The 19,393-nt window shown below is 38.3% G+C and overlaps 1 protein-coding gene across 1 annotated transcript in view; it reads left to right on the top strand.

The window, feature by feature from the left end:
* The window catches only part of FAT2 (FAT atypical cadherin 2), a 1,015,713-nt gene that overhangs the window by 735,840 nt on the left and 260,480 nt on the right, over nucleotides 1–19,393 (top strand). The window contains exons 12-13 of the mRNA XM_044069413.1: nucleotides 847–1,043; nucleotides 17,336–17,489. Coding sequence (XP_043925348.1) covers nucleotides 847–1,043; nucleotides 17,336–17,489 — 351 coding nt within the window. The remainder of the gene's footprint in view (nucleotides 1–846; nucleotides 1,044–17,335; nucleotides 17,490–19,393) is intronic.

The following is a 19,393-nucleotide window of genomic DNA, read 5'->3' as shown; positions in this document are numbered from 1 at the left end:
ATTGGCTTGACAGTCTGAGAAACAGATGCCAAATAGTAAAGGGCACAAAACACATATGCACACAAATATTTAGGATATGTGTGTGTGTGTGTGTGTGTGTGTGTGTGTGTGTGTGTGTGTGTGTGTGTGTGTGTGTGTGTATTTATACACACATGCATGCATATATCGACACAGATACATGCAACATGCACACACACACACACACACACACACACACACACACACACACACACACACACACACACACACACACACACACACACACACACATATATACATTCACACACCATGCACATATACTTATGCAGGTGTGTCACAATTTTAGCAGGGAAGGGAAGAACTTTGTGCTGAATTAATTTCAGCTTCAAGTGAGGTAAAATTTATATATATATATATATATATATATATATATATATATATATATATATATATATATATATATATATATATATATGTGTGTGTGTGTGTGTGTGTGTGTGTATAAAGCTATTTATATATTTTATGCCAGAAATACCAGACTATTTGGTTCCAGTGTTACAAGTACACATGTTTAGTATCATTGTTCTCATTAAAATAAGTATACATTTCCAGTATACTTCATAGGTTTTTACTAGGCTAACGACCACAAGGGCCTTTTTAAGCCTAGCCATGCATCCCAAATCTCTGACAAGTTCATTAGTGTGCCTTAACCAAGATAAGAACCTCCTGTGCTCTGTTTCTTGGAACATTGCTGTATGATGAAGAGTGTGGTTCAGTGAGCTCACAAATGAAATGTAACTTATTAAGTGGTGCTGCATTCCCATGTTTTGTTCAGCTGTGTAAAAAGAGAATGTTTTTATTTTCCAGGGGGTGATCCTTTAGGACAGTTTACTGTAGAAAGTGTTGGAGAAGAGTGGAGAATTTTTGTGAAGAAAACGTTGGACAGAGAAATGACAGCAAACTACTTCTTGGAAGTTACAGCATCTGATGGCAGGTTTCAGGCTACTGCTGTTGTTGAAATTTATGTACTCGATATCAATGACAACAGTCCACAGTGTGACCAGGTAAGATGCGTTTAGCTGTTGGCATGTGGAGTTATCTATTCATTCATTCATTCACTAAAACTCTTGTTTTTCAGAGTTTGTTGATGCCTCTGTATAAGAGTTATCTTTACTAATGGACTCATGAGTTTTGTGGTATATACACACAAAAAAACGAATTAAGTTATTACATCACCAGTGAGTTCATTATAAAGTGGGGGCCTTCAAGAAATTAATTTTTTTAGCCAGTTATTTTCAGCTGTTGTAACATATGCGTGGAGGGACAATACAATGGTGTAGTGATTATTCTGCAATAGAGAATGGGCTTAAACTACATCAGTGCCCTGATTGGAGAACGAGTGTTCTCGAGCAGGGTATTAATGTACGAGTAATACCTGGCGAAAAACATGTCCACCACTTCACGGCAGCATATCAAGCTGCCGTGGAGCTCTGACTGAGAAAACGGAACAGCCACCATTACTTTATACGCACTAAACAGCATTTGTGCTGTTTAGCGAGTATAAAATATATTAAAAAAAACAAAGAAAAACAAAAGTGTGTGCATTTATGTCTGTGTGTGTGTGAGTGTATGCGTCCATATGAGTGAATGCGAGAATGATCGAGTCATTATTTTACACTCGCTAAGCAGCACTTTTGCTGTCTAGCGAGTGTAAATTCTAAATGTAAAAGAAAAAGGTGTGTGTGTGTGTGTGTGTGTGTGTGTGTGTGTGTGTGTGTGTGTGTGTGTGTGTGTGTGTGTGTGTGTGTGTGTGTGTGTGTGTGTGTGTGTGTGTGTGTGTGTGTGTGTGTTTCTATTTCTGTGTGTGTGTTTATGTTTCTGTGTGTGTGAATGTGTTCATGAAAGCAAGGTGTGTGTAAGTGAGTGTGAAGAGTGAGAGCGATCCAACAGTGGCAGCAGCATTCAAGGGGTTTATGTTTACGTACCTCTCTTCCATAAATAAATAAAAGGTAAAATAAAGGGGGAATAATGGCTTAAAACAGGAGCATATTCCTGTTTAGAAAAAAAACCTGCAACAGGGCTTGTGTTAGCATGCATTTTCTGAAGGGCAAGGGTGTATGTGGGGGGGTGTCTGTGTGACAGAGGAAAAGACTGCTGGCAGCACCAAATAAGAGCTTTGTGTACCTCTCCATCTTTTGTCTCAAGAAATGTGGATAAATCCCTGAAATAAAGGGGGAACAGAGGCTCCAAAACAGGAACAACTTTTAAGTAAATAGATAACTAAATAAGTTAAATCATAGGATTTGTGTTAACATGAATTTTCTGAGGGAAATAAAGTCTAAAAGTCAAATGTGTGTCATTATTTAGTGACTTCAATCCCTAAATGACTGACAAGAAACCATTTTAGCAGCAAGGGACCAAAACATAAAGCAAATGTCTAGGTATTTTTTAAAAATTATGTATTTTATATGTAAAATGCTTCCTCTAACACCATTTACATATACTACAGCAACTTAGAAGTATTAGGCAGAGAAACTATTTTACATCCAAAATATATAAAAAAATAATATAGTAATATAAGAAGTATCTTCTTCTTTCGGCTTTTTCCTGGTTAGGGCTAGCCACAGCGGATCATCTGTCCGCTCATGATTGGCAGTGGAGCTTTATGGTGCTGAGGTGCCAGCCTGGCACACAACCTTCCACAGAAGGCACATGCATGCACACACTCACACCTAGGGCCAATTTGTAGTGTCCAATCCACCTACAGCATGTCTTTGGGATGTGGGAGGAAACTGGAGCACCTGGAGGAAACCCACGCGACCACAGGGAGGACATGCAGACTCCGCACAGAAGGCACCCCAGCCGAGAATTGAACCGGAGAACCTCTTGCTGTGAGGCGGCAACACTAACTGCTGCACCACCATGGCCGCCCAGTAATATAAGAAGTATATACCCCTGGAAGGGCATTAATTACACATTAACACACACCCTGGAGGGCATTATTGTGGTTAGAGAATAGGCTTGCTGTAAAAATGTTGCTTTTTATTTACTTATATATATATATATATATATATATATATATATATATATATATATATATATATATATATAGTAATATAAGTATATATAAGTAAATAAAAAGTAACATTTTTACAACAAGGCCTATTCTCTAACCACAATAATGCCCTCCAGGGTATGTGTTAATGTGTAATTAATGTCCTTCCAGGGGTATAGAGGCCTGACTCTGCACAATTATCCTTTTAAAATTTCTTTGGACAAAGTTTAAACTGTTCTCTTTCCCCTGGGTTTGCATTACAAAAACATTGCCATCAACAGTTAGGCATCCGTGTTGGCAGCAGTTTTAGGAGATTTCTTTTTGATTATCTTGCAGGTAAGGTCCATTTGAGGAAGTATTGCATTTATTAATTTAATAGAGTTGTTTTCTAAATTCTACAGTCAGTCTAGCATTCAAGAAAAAATCTAAATAATTTGTCTGTATGAGTGCATCAGCAAACTGAGAATGCTCACAAGAGTGAATATGGACAAAGCTATCATTTTACATCGAACTGTGCCCCCCACAGTCCCTGCTTAGTATATATAAACTTGGTTATGCTACTAAACCTGGTTATGCTACTTTCTATTTTGTTACCTGTGTAGTCCTTAATTTTGTAACTGGAGCTTTTCTCCTCGGGTCTCCACGGAAAACGGGCCCCTGGCCCAGCTGGACCAATCTGGTTAACAAATGTCAATAAACAAATAAATAAATAAATACTAGCTCCAAAACTGCATAACACTAGGGTAAGGACAAATTCACTTGACCTGCTGCAACACAATTCAATGCAAAAAGCTGTCAGCAGAAACTCCATTTAACAGAACATTCTATCAAGAGTGTTTTTTTACAGTAGTAAAAAGTATTCAACCATGTGAACATATGCCATTATCAACTACAGCCATCACGTTGTCCCGTTCGATTCTCAGCTAGAGCGTCTTCTGTGTGGAGATATGCGTGTTTGGGCATACCTTTGTTGAAGGTTGTGCGTCAGGGCTGGCAACTCGGCACGTAAAAAATCAACTGACAATCATTAGCGGACCGGAGTACCCCTGTGGCGACCCCTAACCGGGAAAAGCCGAAAGACGCAACAACAACTACAGCCATATGGGAGTAATTTATTACAGTGAACATTCACTTGTTAAAACATTCAGAATATCAATCAAATGCTGGCATTTGTATGTGGGAGATTGTAGTGTAGCAGGGTAGGGATTTGCCCTTTCCCCACTGTTGTATGGTCATGGAGTTGGTATATACAGTGTAAGTAGTAGTGGATCTAGTTTGCCTCCCTTTATATAAAATATTTTTATATTTCAGTTAAATAGTTTTCAGTCTTTTCAGGATAAATTTTATTGCCTTTCGAACATTTTTATGGTTGATTAAATGAAGTAAATCCATATATTTATATTTTTGTGGTAGTTCATGAGAAAAGGAAGGTACAGCATATATTTTGACTTTCAGAATTATTATTATTGTATTCATATGATTTCACAGAGTACCTTTTACATTGTTTCAGCATTTGAATCTGACAATTTGCAATATTTTACTAAAGTTAGTTTACAACAAACATATTCCTTGTTCTCAGAGATGCAAGTACAAAATGCGTAAAAATCATGCACATACTCTGTTATTAAGAAATGGAGTTGTGTAGCATTTGTCTGTCGCTCAAAGTTATAGCTGTAGGTATTTGAATAATTCATATAGGAAAAAAAAACACAAGAACCATGAAACAGAATATAAAAATTCAAGACTGAACCAGAAGGGATTAGCTCAGCAAACGTATTAACTGAACAATTGAATGTGCTGTCCTGAAACTTTTAGTAGGAGATATCAAGTTGTTCCATGGATATAATTTAGCGTGTGTGGAGACCATCAGTCAGTCTTCATGGTCACCAAGATATTCTAGTTCATGAAGTTCTGGTGTGTTTGTCTTCAGTAAGAGGATGACTTATTTTATGGGTGAAAATGGCAACATATGTACAGAACAGATCTGCAATGTTCTGGCATTACATCAAAACTAAAAGCTGTAAACTATAATCTAAATTTGCTTATTTCTCCAAAAGTGGTATTAGCAGTAATTGTAAATTGGCTGATACAAAACATCCCTGTACTGCATAACAAACTGGCTTAGCTAGCTTCATTGTTGATCTGAATGCACTCCTTGGTGAAAGAATTGCGATCTTCATTATATTATATACTTGTGTGTCAAACTACAGTTGTCTGAAATATTTAATAAGAAATGTCGCAGAATGCTTGAGATTCTGTTTCACATATGTAGGCATCAAGTACAAGCCTGCACAGGAATTTCAGTGTGACAATCTGCAATGTTCCAATGTATTTGATTTAAATAAGGGATTAATATATAACTTGCCCCTAGGGTGACAAATGCATTATGTATCCAAATCAGAGCTGTAGCTAAATCATCTGGCAACCTGATCAGTAGATGGAAATTGTATCAGAACTTATAACTACATACATTTCTCCATAAAAGTTATCATTTTTCTCACTGAAAAGAGTGTGTGTCCATGTTTGTGTAGTACCTGGAAGGTATGACTGCCTCATGGCAACCTTGTGGACAGTTGTCTAAACCATCCACATAGTTTTATTTGCAGACATACAGGAGTAGATTGCAAGACCTTTCTTCCAGATGACTGTCAACCACAGCCTATTTTGAAATCCAAGTTGTTAGTATCACAAATTGATCATTACCTGTGTGCCAGAAGACCAACAATGAAAATTAATCTCTGTATTGACAAACATAAAATACCTCAGCCAACTTCTTAATTTAACTGTGTGAAAGTGTTTAAAACTTGAACTGCAGTTTTATGTTATGCATGTAATTAAGGTCTCACATTTAATTCTGTGCTACCTATGCTAAGAAATGCAAAAAGAGATTTAAATTTACAGATAATACCTCATATATGTTCATGCCAAGTACAAGGAAGCATTTCAGTGTGACGGTCTGTAAAACTGCATTGTATTTGACTTATGAAAGGATATTTATATGACTTTTTCCAGGATGGAGATTGTAATATGTACTAAGAAAATATCTGTCTGAGAAGACGTATCACAATTACAAATTATACATATCTCTCCAGAGGGCAGACATTTTTTCTCACTGAAAGTATGCCGCCACCAAAGTTTTCTATATTAATAATATCCAACCAGAGGAAGTACTCAGCAACCTTTATTTTCTTATGGCTAAAAGTGCATTCTTGACTACAGTAAGTACCTTTTTGTCCAAGTATAATTAATTAAAACTTTTAACAGAAATAATAAATGCATTTGGGATACTTTCTCTGCTATGCAAGTGCTGAATGCAGACTTGAATAGGCATTTCAGTATGACAATCTGCAAAGTTCCATAATATTTGTTTTACACAAAGGATGGATAGGTGACTTTCATTTAAGATGAGATATGCCATAAATACCCAGAATACATTTGAACTGAGTGAACATTACAAAAGAACTAAAGAGTAGCTGTGCTGATCCATTGAATAACATTTTTTACTATCCTACCACATTCAGAAACTATCAACAGATTTCAGTTGACACATATGATAATTAAGGCATACACAGACTGAGTATTGCCTATATATGAATGCCATGACATATTTTCTTTATAATTTTACTGTAAATTTTCAGTTGTTTTAGTTATATATTCCTATGTTAAAAACATAAACATATGTATTGTTATTATGTCACCCTTATTTCTGAATCCATTTTCATATAAAAGTAATAAAATTGAAGATGCAGATATTGCATTAGTCTTGAATCCATAAGCAGAGTCTTAATGACAATTTATAGGTATTTTTCTGAGTACTATTCTCAGAAAAGTTCACAGTAAAGGCAGCACATTATATACAAAGTGCAAAAACATTCAGAATGTGCTGTATTAGGGCTACAGCTCTCTAGAAAATTGTCTACATTAAAAATAAGTAAATAAATAAAAATAATACTCTATCAGATCAGATTTACAGCCAAATTGTTCCAATTAATCAAAATTCACAGACACTTCCTTCTTCACTACTAACCTGGCAGAAGCTACTCTCTCAAAAAGAAGGCTACGTTTGTAATTTGAGAAAAAAATAATTTTATGACAGGCAGAGACATCCCAAGACCAGTTATGCAGGGGGGCTTTGCATTATCCAAGACCTGAAGAGGTGTAGAATTTTTGAGTAACTGCTTTTCATAAAAAGGCAAGAGAATTAAATTATTTTAATTATTTCAATTCTGGTTAAATATTAAAGTGCACTGATAGTGAACCGTGTGGTGGTAGTATTTTGTACTTTTCTGTCTGTTCCATCTGGTTGTTTTTTTTTATTTTGTTCGGGGACCTTAGTCATTCTACACTTCTATTTCCATAAGTAGAATTATTGGTAAAATCTATTTAAATATTAAACCCTGCTGGGTGCAGTTTCTATAGTTTAATTCACAGCCGGGGCAGGATTGTATACTCCTGTTACCAGATTTGTGCTTTCATTATTTGTTACTACGTTTTTCCATAAACAATGTTCTGTATAGTCTGGTGCCTTAAACTGTACCAGAAGTTCAATAGTGAAAGCATTGTCTGCTCCAGTTCATACTGCAGTGCTTTTATATTCTGCGTATAATTTGTCTGCTTGCATTCTGCGTTTGCCACATCCCCCACTAACACATTAAAAAAAGTTTCTGAAACAGCTCCAATATTGTCTTTTGATTCTAAACTCTGTAGCTAGCTTGCTTGTTCCTTGAAAAGTTTCCCCAACTCTTCCACCCTTCTGCTGTTGTTTATCGGATGTGTCTCTGCCCTCCACCCCTTATGATTATCTGATTCCCAAACTCCCTCCCTCCTCTCCTTCATTAATATTGACTGTTACATAAGCTATTTATACACTCTTCCTACCTATTGTTTTCCATAGACCCATAATACTACCTGTTGTTTTCCATAGACTCATAATACTACCTGTTGTTTTCCATAGACCCATAATACTACCTGTTGTTTTCCATAGACTCATAATACTACCTGTTGTTTTCCATAGACCCATAATACTACCTTTTGTTTTCCATAGACCCATAATACTACCTTTTGTTTTCCATAGACCCATAATACTGAGTGCCCACCCAGTAAACCAGTATTGTTCTTCAGTAAACCTCCTTTACTACTTACTGTCTCCAGCTCATTTTCCTAGAGCTCAACAAAGCCTGTAGTCCTAGCCTGTATTCCAGAAGTGTTTTACTTGTATCCAGTGACAGTCAGGAAAAGTTAAGTACCTTGATTGCGAAATCATGCTTAAGTTATTTTCAGTGATCACTTTTGTTTCCTGATTTTATCTGTGCATTTCACTGATCATTTTGTAAAAAAAAAAAAAAAAAAAAAGTTCTTCCTCTCAATGTTACTGTCTTGAAATTACATTCAGCATGGGATTTTCACCTAGTTGTGTAAGTGGTTTGTGTTAGCATTGCAGATGTGGATCTCTTCAGGTCTATATTAGTTCGCCGAAAGTGTATTTCAGCGAACACCTAATCATCAACCTCTAATCAGCGAAAATCACTTCCACGATACGCTGAATTTACCAAGGGTAAAAATGTTGTTGGACAACTACACAACTTTGCCCTTTTCTCTACTGTAGTGTGATCTTGGAGTTGGTATATATAGTTGAGGTGTGGGGGGTGCAGCTCCCCACACTGGGGGGTGAAGCCCCCCACTTGGGTGGGTTTGATTTAGTGAGATGTCTGTCCATTGTGCTGCAGAGCAAGTAGTTAGTTGCCCTTGGTAAATTCAGCAAATTGTGGAAGTGATTTTCACTGAATAGGGGTCGATGATTAGGTGTTCACTGAAATACACTAATATAGACCCGATCTCTTCTACTCTGTTCTGACATCAAGAGGACTGGATTTATTCATCTTGTGGCAGGAGGTGTTTTCCTGGCCTCTCTGAGTTGGGAAATACATAAAATGACTCGCAGTATAGTCATTTTATTGGCCAGAGGGCTCATTATTTATTTTTCTGTTTTTTTTCTGTGCTGCTATAACTTTTGCATGTTTGTATGTGTTAGCAGTGGTACCCCTAAAGTGTAACTGAGTATAGGTTAGGATCAATATTTAGTTTAGTATCATACCACATGGGATATCTATGGGATGAGATGGTACCTCATACATTTTATTCTTCTGAAGACTGTGTACACTAAAAGCATCATCAAATTAAAATATTAAAAAAAAGGAACGATACATTGAAAAGTTAAATGATTCTCAGCTGAAAAAAGTATCCTTCACACATGACATACTAAAAAAAATCACTGTTTTCATTTAGAGGCATAGTCCCCCATACTTTCAGTACTGAGAGCCATAATCAAAGTTGTTGTTGTGTCTTTTGGCTTTTCCCGGTTAGGGGTTGCCACAGCAGAACTCCGATCCGCTAATGATTGGCAGTAGATTTTTACGTGCCGAGTTGCCGGCCCTGATGCACAACCTTCAATGAAGGTACGCCCATTCACGCATGTCTCCACACAGAAGACATTCTAGCTGAGAATCGAACAGGACAACGTCTTACTGTGAGGCGACAACACTACCGCAGCACCACCACAGTCAAAGTACATCCCTGTATTAAATGACAAATTTCAAAGTTACCACTACTTGAAAATTGCACTTTTGTAATGTTCAGCACTCTGCCAAAAAATGCATGGTACTTCGATGTTCTGTAATAACAGTTTTCTTTGTGAGGATACTTGTGATTTTTTGATAGCATGTCCCATCACCAGTAATGTTAAATATCATGTCATTGTTTTGGAGGCCATAAGAGACACAAGTAACAACCAAAGTATCACAAATTGTGCTTATATACAAAATAATGAAGCATTGATCAAATTGTTCAGAATCAATTTCAATAAATTTGGTTATTAGCTGAAATCTCACAGTACTTAATATTAGTATACATGCTGAAGTATGATCGTTTATCTCAAAACCTAATCCGTGATACTGTTTCATAACACCACAGGCAGTGCAGTATATACAGCATTGGGATGTTGTACTGCAAAATACTATGAGGAATAAATTAAGGTTGTGCAACATATGCTCACATAACATGTTAAGTATGTCACCATCTTTCCAGCTGGAGAAATTTCCAGACTGAATATTTTTTATTTTTAATATGCTTCCCACATCTATGACATAAACTGAGTTTTTGAGTAAAAAATATAAAACATTAGCTACTAGCTGAAAGAAAAGCTTAGTAAAGGTATCTTCATCCAAAGAGGAAGTGCAGCAGACGTAACAGCACTAGCAAACATTGCAGTAGTTATGTAACTGACTTTCTTATTGTGCTAAAACAGCAGATGTTTGTGATAACAGAGGACTGGCTTTGTGAACATGATTTATAAGTATGAAATGCAATGCTTTAGGTATGTCGACACATGCTGGCATCAACAATGACATGACAGCAATTTGTGACATGTGAGATAAAAGATAAGTGCTATTCAGAACCATTTAAACTGTAGCCTTTTAGCTGATCTTTGATGAGGAAAAAGCTGAAACATTTCTGATCTGATCTATATATTTATTAAGTTTGAAGGACATGGTTTGCAAATGGATAGTTATAAAGGTTGACCACCTGGTGTAAACTTTGGAACAGGAATATGTATGTAACAAATAATGTGGAGGGTACCTTCTTCTGCTGGCTTTTACCATTAAGGGTTACCACAGCAGAACAATGGTCCACAGAACAATTGGCAGTAGAGTTTTTACAGTGTCGAGTTGCTAGCCTGGCACCCAATCTTCCATAGAAAGCTCGCACACGTACACGCACACACACACACACACACACACACACACACACACACACACACACACACACACACACACACACACACACACCTAGGGCCAATTTAGACTGTCCGGTCCACCTGCAGTATGTCTTTGGGATGTGGGAGGAAACCTTAGCATCTGGAGGAAAGCCACACAACCACAGGGCGGTCATACACACACTCTGTACAGAAGGAACCCCAGCTGAGAATCGAACCAAAATCGAACCCAAGAACCTCTTGCTGTGAGGTGGCAATGCTAACCACTGCAGCCGTTAGTGTGGAAGGTATCTCCTGCCACTGATTTTTATTGCTGTACATTTGAAAAATGTTTCATTTAAAATTAGTAAGTTAACTGATTCTGGCTTATAGTTCATAAAGTTCATAGATTAGCTAGATATAAGAGGACCACTTGCTTCTTTGCATATAACGTGCCCTCGGTTAAGAGATTTTTTGCTCTCATGCATCAGCTGAGCATTTTATTAGTCCTGGCAGGGACTGTATTAATGATGTTCTTCGTGTTTCACTGATGCAGTTATTACATTTGGGTTATCTGCTTGCAGGTAGCCCTCAGTCGGCCTGATTAATAAAGACTTGGGTCCTGCGTCGGTCGCTGTCCCTTCTTCCATGACGTCAGGTTGTCAGGGGTATAAAACATGCATCTGACGCCATTACATCAGTCTTTCTTGCCGTGCGGTGCCCGAAGCAGAAGCAGTTCACAAGTGCCGGTCGGCCGACTCCTGAAATTTTTAATTTTCGAGTTTCAGAACCGAAGTCTTCAACTAAAGCTAAGTACCCATTGGGGAAACTTTTTCTTGCTCCTTACCGATGTCAGTAAAAGTTAATAATTACATTACTTGTGGAAAGCAAATACCTCATAAAGATTTTCATTCGTACTGTATTCCTTGCCTAGGCCCTGATCACGACATACCTTGCTGTCAGTTTTGTGCTTTATTTAATCAGCGCACTATCTGTCGTCGGTATATTTTCAGTTCTCAGTTTAATTATCCAGAAATGTCATCAGTTAGCCATCCGACTACCAGGATTCTGAAAAAAATGCAAAGATAATGACAGAGACAGGCCGCCGAGGTCCAAAACTGCCAACGACACTTCTCCTAAGGCAGTCGCCAGTTCGCCGATACTCAGTGAGGCGCTTTCGCAGCCCCTGATACCTGCTACTTCTGATTCACAGGCCTCTACTGAGACCCATTCAGAGTCCCGTATGCCACGAGATGCTTCAACCATGGAACCCAAGGATGTCTCTACCTTGGATGGGTCCAGAGCCACTGTGCAGGCACCGGCTTCTGAGGGTGTATTCAGGCCTACAGACTTGCATACTAAACTGATGCCTCCTTCTTCTCTTTGGCCTAAATCTCAAACCATGCTGAAAAGACTGATGCCCAGGCCACATGCTCAGGCTTCTATGCCTAAAAAACAAATGATAAGAATGGCTGAAGATCTAGTAACTCTAATCAGGGGTAGCCAACCTCCCTTTCTAAGAGGCCTAGGAATGAAGTGGTTTATGAATCTTCTGACCAGGATTCTATTTTTTTCTGATTCTTCTGATGATCTGGATTTGCCCTTATCTACTTATGAGGATAATGATGCAGAGGACTCCATTCCCTCTGCTTCCCCTCCAGAGGATTTTTCTTTTGTGGAAACCTTACATACTCTAAGGGAACATTTCCACCAGGAAAGCCAGGATTTTCCTGATTCAAAAAAGAGGCTTAGGGATTTCTTACTCCTACCTCGGCCTAGGCCTTTAGCTATTCCTCCTGTACTAGACATTGTTGATGATGCTTTTTCAGAATCTAGTTTGGCCCCTGATTCCTTGCCTCCTACTCCAAGAAAACCAGACAGATACTACAGGGTTCCTGAGTCACACAAGTTCCTTTTTAAAAATCCTATTGCGGATCCAGAGGCTATTTCACAGGGGCCCAAGGGCATTAAGACTTCTACTGCTAAAAATTCTACCCCTTCTGATAGATACTCCAGGGCACTGGACAGATGGGGTAAGAAGGTTTACACTTCTGCAACCTTGGCCATTAGGGCTTTAAACTGCCAGTTTCATATATTAAAGTATCAGCAACATGTTATTGGATTGCTTAAACAGAAAATGATGTTGATTCCTGACTGTGTGGAAAATAAAGAATTACAGGATTTAATGCATTCTGCTGAACAAGTTGAAAAACATACTTTGCAATGTGGTTTTGATTCATTAGTGGCCTCTTGCAGGGCCGCTGTTACTGGGTATGTGCTCAGAAGGCATGCTTGTCTTAAGGAGCAGTCTTTGCCTGATCATGTTAAAGCTAAATTGTTGGTTGCTCCCTTAAATCAGGACCACCTGTTTGGCAACAAGGCTAAGGAAGTTCTTAAAAAGATGGAAGATAAAGCTAAATCTATGCAAACTGTTAAAGATTTCTTACAAGTTCAGCCTCCTAGATTTAGTAGGCACTGGCCCTCTAAGAATTGGTCCTTTCCAGCCCCTTCCAGGTCTTCTCAAGCCAAACCCAGACACAGCAAAAAACCCCAGGTTTCAGTCCCAGGGGACACAAAAGACTAAGCAGTGGGGGCCGCCTCCTCTTCCAAATCTGGGAGTAATAAGACTCCCCCCATGGTAAACTGTCTCAATGACTTCCTTTTACAATTTCCAAGCACTTATCAACTGACTGCCGCTTTGGGGGGAAAGATTGCTCTTCATGCAAACAATTGAGAACTCATTAACCAGGACAAATGGGTTTTAAATATAGTGTCCCAGGGATACAGATTTCACTTCCACACATTGCCAACACCAAGCAGGTGGCCGGACCTACTCCCAAAGCAGTGGGCAGAGGCCCAAAAACAAGTACTTTCTCTCTTAAGCATGGGGGCTATTCAACTGGTACCAGAAGAGGAAAAGGGACAAGGTTTCTACTCAAGACTTTTCCTAGTACCCAGAAAAGACAATTCATGGTGTCCTATCCTGGACCTGTCTACTCTAAACACCTTTTTGGAGATTCTAAAAGTCAAGATGCTGACCCTTCACCATTTACTTCCTAAGCTAGGCAAAAATGCCTGGTTGGCAACACTAGATTTAAAAGAAGCATACCTGCACATCCTAATCAGGGAATCTTGCAGAAGATACCTACGCTTCTCTGCACTGCCCTTTGGCTTATGTACTGCACCCAGGGTATTGAAAAAGTGCCTAGCTCCAATTATTGCATTTTGTAGGCAAAGAAATATTCAGATATACCCATACCTGGATGATTGTCTAATTCAGGCAGAAAGCCAGGACATACTTTTGAATCATCTGGCCTTTGTCTGGGGTACACCTTAAATGAAAAGATGTGCACAGACAACTCAGATTCTACTTGGACAGGACTAAACCTCAAAGGAAATCTGAACAACTGTTGGCAGCATTTGCTGCGGGGGCAGAGGGGAAGGCTATTTCAAAGCAAGCCATTTCTAAATGGATAGGCCATTCCATTCATTTCTGCTATAAGCACCATGGAAAACCAATCCCCAGGGGATCAGACCTCACTCCACCAGGGCTGCATCTACCTCTACAGCCTTTCTCAGAGGCGTCCCTACCAGAGACATCCTAGAAGCTGCTACCTGGAGTTCTGTAATACTTTCACCAAGCAAAACCATTTTCCAATTTTCTCTAAATCCAGAGCTGGCTTTGCCACTGCAGTCTTGCAGGGCCTTATAGCTGGTCCTAATGCTATCTAAATTCCTCCTCCCAACCACAACTTTGGGAATCTACCCAAATGTAATGACTGCAACAGTGAAACATGAAGAACATAGTACAGTGTGTACACTTACCATAAATGTAGATTTTCGAGTGTATTCACTGTTGCAGTCCTGGTTACCCTCCCTCCAGTCCCCTAACTTATTTTGGCTATACCTCTGCTTTCCTTTACTATGCTTAAAAGCCTTTTTGGTGTATTTGCTTTTTTGTTGGAGGTATATCATTGTACTTTTATATTTAATTGCTCCCCATTAGGGGGGCACCTGACATCTGGGACAAGAAAAACTGATGTAATGGCGTCGGCTGCATGTTTTATACCCCTGATGACCTGACGTCATGGAAGAAGGGACAGCAACTGACGCAGGACCCAAGACTTTGTTAATCAGGCTGACGGAGGGATACCTGCAAGCAGATAACCCAAATGTAATGACTGCAACAGTGAATACACTCGAACATCTACATTTATGGTAAGTGTACACAACTGTACTTCTCTTGTGCTCTGACTTTTAAGTATGTCAGCTGTGAAGATGTCATGAATGGGGCTGCACCTTCAAAATACTGTTGACTACATGCCCAGTGTGTCTTAAATCTTGCCAGGGTCCCTGAGTCTTTCTTTATCCAAAAATGTATGTGGATCTTTTAGAATGGGCATTTTTCCAACTAAATTTAAAAAGACATCAATTTCTACCATTCTTAAGAAACTTAGAAAAGTATTCATAGTCCATTCCCACATATTTTGTAGAGACAATCCACAAAGAATGGCAGTGTGTGCTTATCCAAGTCACATCTTTCAGGATGACTATGAAAATGTGGAAGCATTTTGCTAAACACATCTCCCTATCATAAAAGCCTAACAGTTTTAAGGCATAAGCAACAGGGGGACAGCTAGTACGCAGTTAAGGAACATTACACATTTGTGTTTCTACTGAAGAGATCACGGGGGGGGTTCATTTTGGTCCTTGTGCATATTTGGGTGAAACTACTGAAGGGATCGCTGGGGGAGATGTTTCATTTTCATGCTTGTGCGCATTTCATTTAAACTGCTGAAGTGATCACTGGGCAAAACAATTTATCTCGTGTTACTTTTATGCATATTTAGACAAGCTACTGAAGGGGTCGCTGGGGGAAGTAATTCTTTGGTGTGTCAGTGAAGTGCTTATGTATACTTGGACAAACTACTGAAAGGATGGATGAGGCAGGTTCATAGATTACAATTCAGATACAAAAGGCAAAGTGCTGCTTTTAACAAGGAATGTGCGAATTGCACAAATATTGGACTATGAATCACAAGAACACTTCATTAGAGTATGCCGCTTTACAAAATGTTTCATTTGCATCTCATTTTTCTTAAGGCATTTCATTTCACATTAGCATAAAAGTTCTGTATGAATCCCACCTTTGCTGTACACATTCGTAAACTTCGGGGATACCTCTATCCCGTTTGTGCTAACGACTGTGAATACAACCCTTACTTTATTTTCCTAGAATTCTGTAGAATTTTTGACCTGTCATCAGCATCACATTTTAGGAAAAGGATATTGAGGATGAAAAAGTACTTTGCAAGCCATTATACTGTTACATTTCATTGTATTACATGGGTCTATGTCAGCAATGGTTTTCAGTGTGACCAGAGTATTGGGGGTCTACATTATATTATCGCACGCTTACAAAAGCGAACGATAAATAATCAACCCCATGTAAGTGAACGCATACAACATCAAAACCTCAGGAAAAAAATCGCTGTTCCAAAAAAAAAAAAAAAAAAAAACTTTAAAACATTACATATTACACCCCCCCTACGTTATTTTGCATTTTCGCTCTTTTCAGTTTGATCAAGATGTGTTAGACAAACTGCGTCTGCGATATGTTAATAGGAACCCGAGTATTGAGACCATACTATTTAGGACCTTAATAAACCTTGCCATGGCTAGAGTGTAAAGAGTTTGCTCCATTTCTCCCTACTTCATTTCTGGGTGGCTCTTAACATTGTAGACCATGTTACCCTATTGTAGCGTCTTCAGATTTGCTGTGGCCTGGCCAGTGCTGTACTTGGATGGTTTGCTTTTCATCTTGCGTCAATGCAGTTTGTTATTTTTGGGTAAATTACTCAGAGATACAGCTTTTAGAGTGCTACGTGTCACAGATCTCCAATCCAACCCCTTTCTGTTCACAGGTATTTGTTGCTTAAGAGGTTGTTTGTGCAAAGAGGAGAGATCCAGTATAACTAAGTACTACATAGATGGCATGAAGTTGTGTCTCTCCTTTTCTTGGGTTCAGATGCATAATTTTACCACCTTAGAGAACTGCCTGAATTCCATCTACATGTGGATGAATAATAGCTGACAAGACTAATTCTGTGACAAATGAGGCTGTTATGATAGTTACTACCATTTAGGTGTCACAGTGGACAGATCAGAAAGATACGACATGCAGATGATGTGGCACTACAAGCACATGGAAAGCAAAACTGAAAACACATGCGCTGAATGTGAGTACACATAAGACAGCTGTAGCGGTAAATGGGGGAAATCAGATGAAATTGAAAAGTTGTATATATGCCTTGTTAATAATGCAAAGTATCTTATGTATGTATATATAAGCAAATGTTTGTTTCTTTGTTCCATTGTTTGTCTAACGTGTTACTCTGGTAAAGCTTAAAGGCAGCATTTAGAAGGTGCTTTATATAGCGACGTTATTCATGCTTACTTTTGATAGCGGGAATGTCTTGTCCTCCCCTTCTATTTTCTTGTTCTGGCTCATTAATGCTTGATAACATCAAATATTTTCTTTGTGTTATCAGATGGTCTACACTGGAACAGTTTCAGAAGATGCCTCGCCTGGACTGCCTATTTTAACAGTTGTTGCTAGAGATCCTGATCACGGTATAAATGCCCAGATTACTTACACCCTGCATGGTACTGGAGCAAATGAGTTCAGACTTGATCCTGTGACAGGTAAGAACACATCAGAAAAGTGTTTTTGTTTATCTATTTTAAGTTATTAACTTATCTGCTATCTTGTTCGTGCCAGCATAAAAGAACATGCTTTTGAAGCTGTACCATAGTTAAACCAATTTAAAAAAAAATTTTCAGCAAGACAAATGTTTTATACTACTGTAAGTCATGACAGCTAAATTAAGTGAGACATAAAGAATTCTGATATAGTTTTTTTACAGCATGTCTATATCCTTGGATGTGGTTTGGAAATGATTATGCTATATGTTATCTGAGTAAAATAATTTGAAAAACACTGCTGAGGCTATTGTTTCAGTGCTGAGTGCCATTGCTATCACCTGTTCCCGAGCATGCAGAGCATCCTTGATTTTCCCTCTGTCCTTGTCCTGTCTCTTGTAAAATGTCCGATTTTCTGGTAAAACAATGTTTATAGTCAGTTAATAATGGCAGGCAATATTCTTCCTTATTTTTTTATTCTTTAGAAAATGCATGTTGGTGCAATATCTTTTGTACTATTACTTTTCTAAGGGAATTTGAAGCATGTGAAAAAAGTGTAAATGATCTTGGGCCTTTGTCCTTCTTTATTTTTGGCTCTGTCTCTGAATTTTGAACAAGGAGGTTTGTATCTGTCTGCCAAAATCATTCCTTTCTACACACTTTTCTTGAACTATATGAATGTGGAAGAGGCCAGTCATATATCAAACGCTGGGGATTGTTATAATACTAACAGAAAAAGTATGTAAAGAAAGAAAAAAAGGTTTGTAACTAAACAATACCAATTATGTAAAACCTGTTTACAGCAGAGAGACTGCAAGAAATGTTTTATGACTGCAAAAGAAGTTTGTAGTGATCTGAGCTACACAGAATTTAAGGACTGGGTGTCATTACTCTGAACTGTGCAGATTTGCACAGAATGTCCAGATTGTTGCCTCATATTTCTGGTGTTTTCTTCATAAAATTTGTGGTTTTACAGCAAATTATTGAGATTTGAAGTCATTAATAATACTAAATAATGACAGACTTTTGGGTTTCAGACTTCATATCCTTCAGAAAATACATAGTAAATCAAAACCTATTATTATAGCAACTTTCTAACCTTATAGGAGCAATTTTTAAAATCTGTCCCTATTTTTTGGGCCTTTGTTCCCCTGTTATTTCAGGCTTTGTCCAGATTTCTTGTGCTGATAGGTTGAGGGGTATGCTGGGTATTCTTCCACTAATTTTATATACTGCCTCATCTACTTGTTTCAGATGACTTCAGCATAAGTTAGCTGTCATCGGGTACATGACAGATGCAGTCAGGAAGCTAGTGATGGTTTGAAGTGATTGTAAAACAAAAGATGATGCTCTTGCAACACCATGGAAGATGTAGGATGGATTTTTTTTCTGGGACATACCAGCTTACATTTCATATACTTCATTTGCTACAAATGTAAAAATTAATTACATAGTAATTGTCATATCAACTTTGCAGTAAAATACACCCTCAGTGGCAATTTGTGTCATCAAGTTATTTGAGTCTAAGTTAGTTAAATGACACAAGATTGTTTAAATAAACATAATATGCTATCAGACAGTGTTAAAACCTAACTAATGGTGATCAACGGACAGTTCATTGTTGGCATAGATTCCCAAATCCCCAACTACTGGAACAATTTTCAGGGTATGCTGTTACTGTGATAGTTACAAGGAAAGCCATGCTTGCTGAAGGATACAGTTATACATTTCTTGACATTTAGTTTTAGTCCATGAATTTGAGACTAGCTATTTGTTGGTGAGAGGCCTTCTTGCAGGATTTTGATGTCCTCTGAGGAACTTAGGATGTCACCAAGTTTAGAGTCCTCTGCAGACTTGGTCATCAGTTAAGCCTTAACATTTGCTTTGACTTCTGAGAATTATATGCC

The sequence above is a fragment of the Protopterus annectens genome, chromosome 4.part0, assembly GCF_019279795.1.
Source record: "Protopterus annectens isolate FY-2018-M chromosome 4.part0, PAN1.0, whole genome shotgun sequence".
Taxonomy (NCBI): domain Eukaryota; kingdom Metazoa; phylum Chordata; order Ceratodontiformes; family Protopteridae; genus Protopterus; species Protopterus annectens.
Note: the sequence above shows the minus strand (reverse complement) of the source record. Positions and strands in the feature narration are given on the sequence as shown.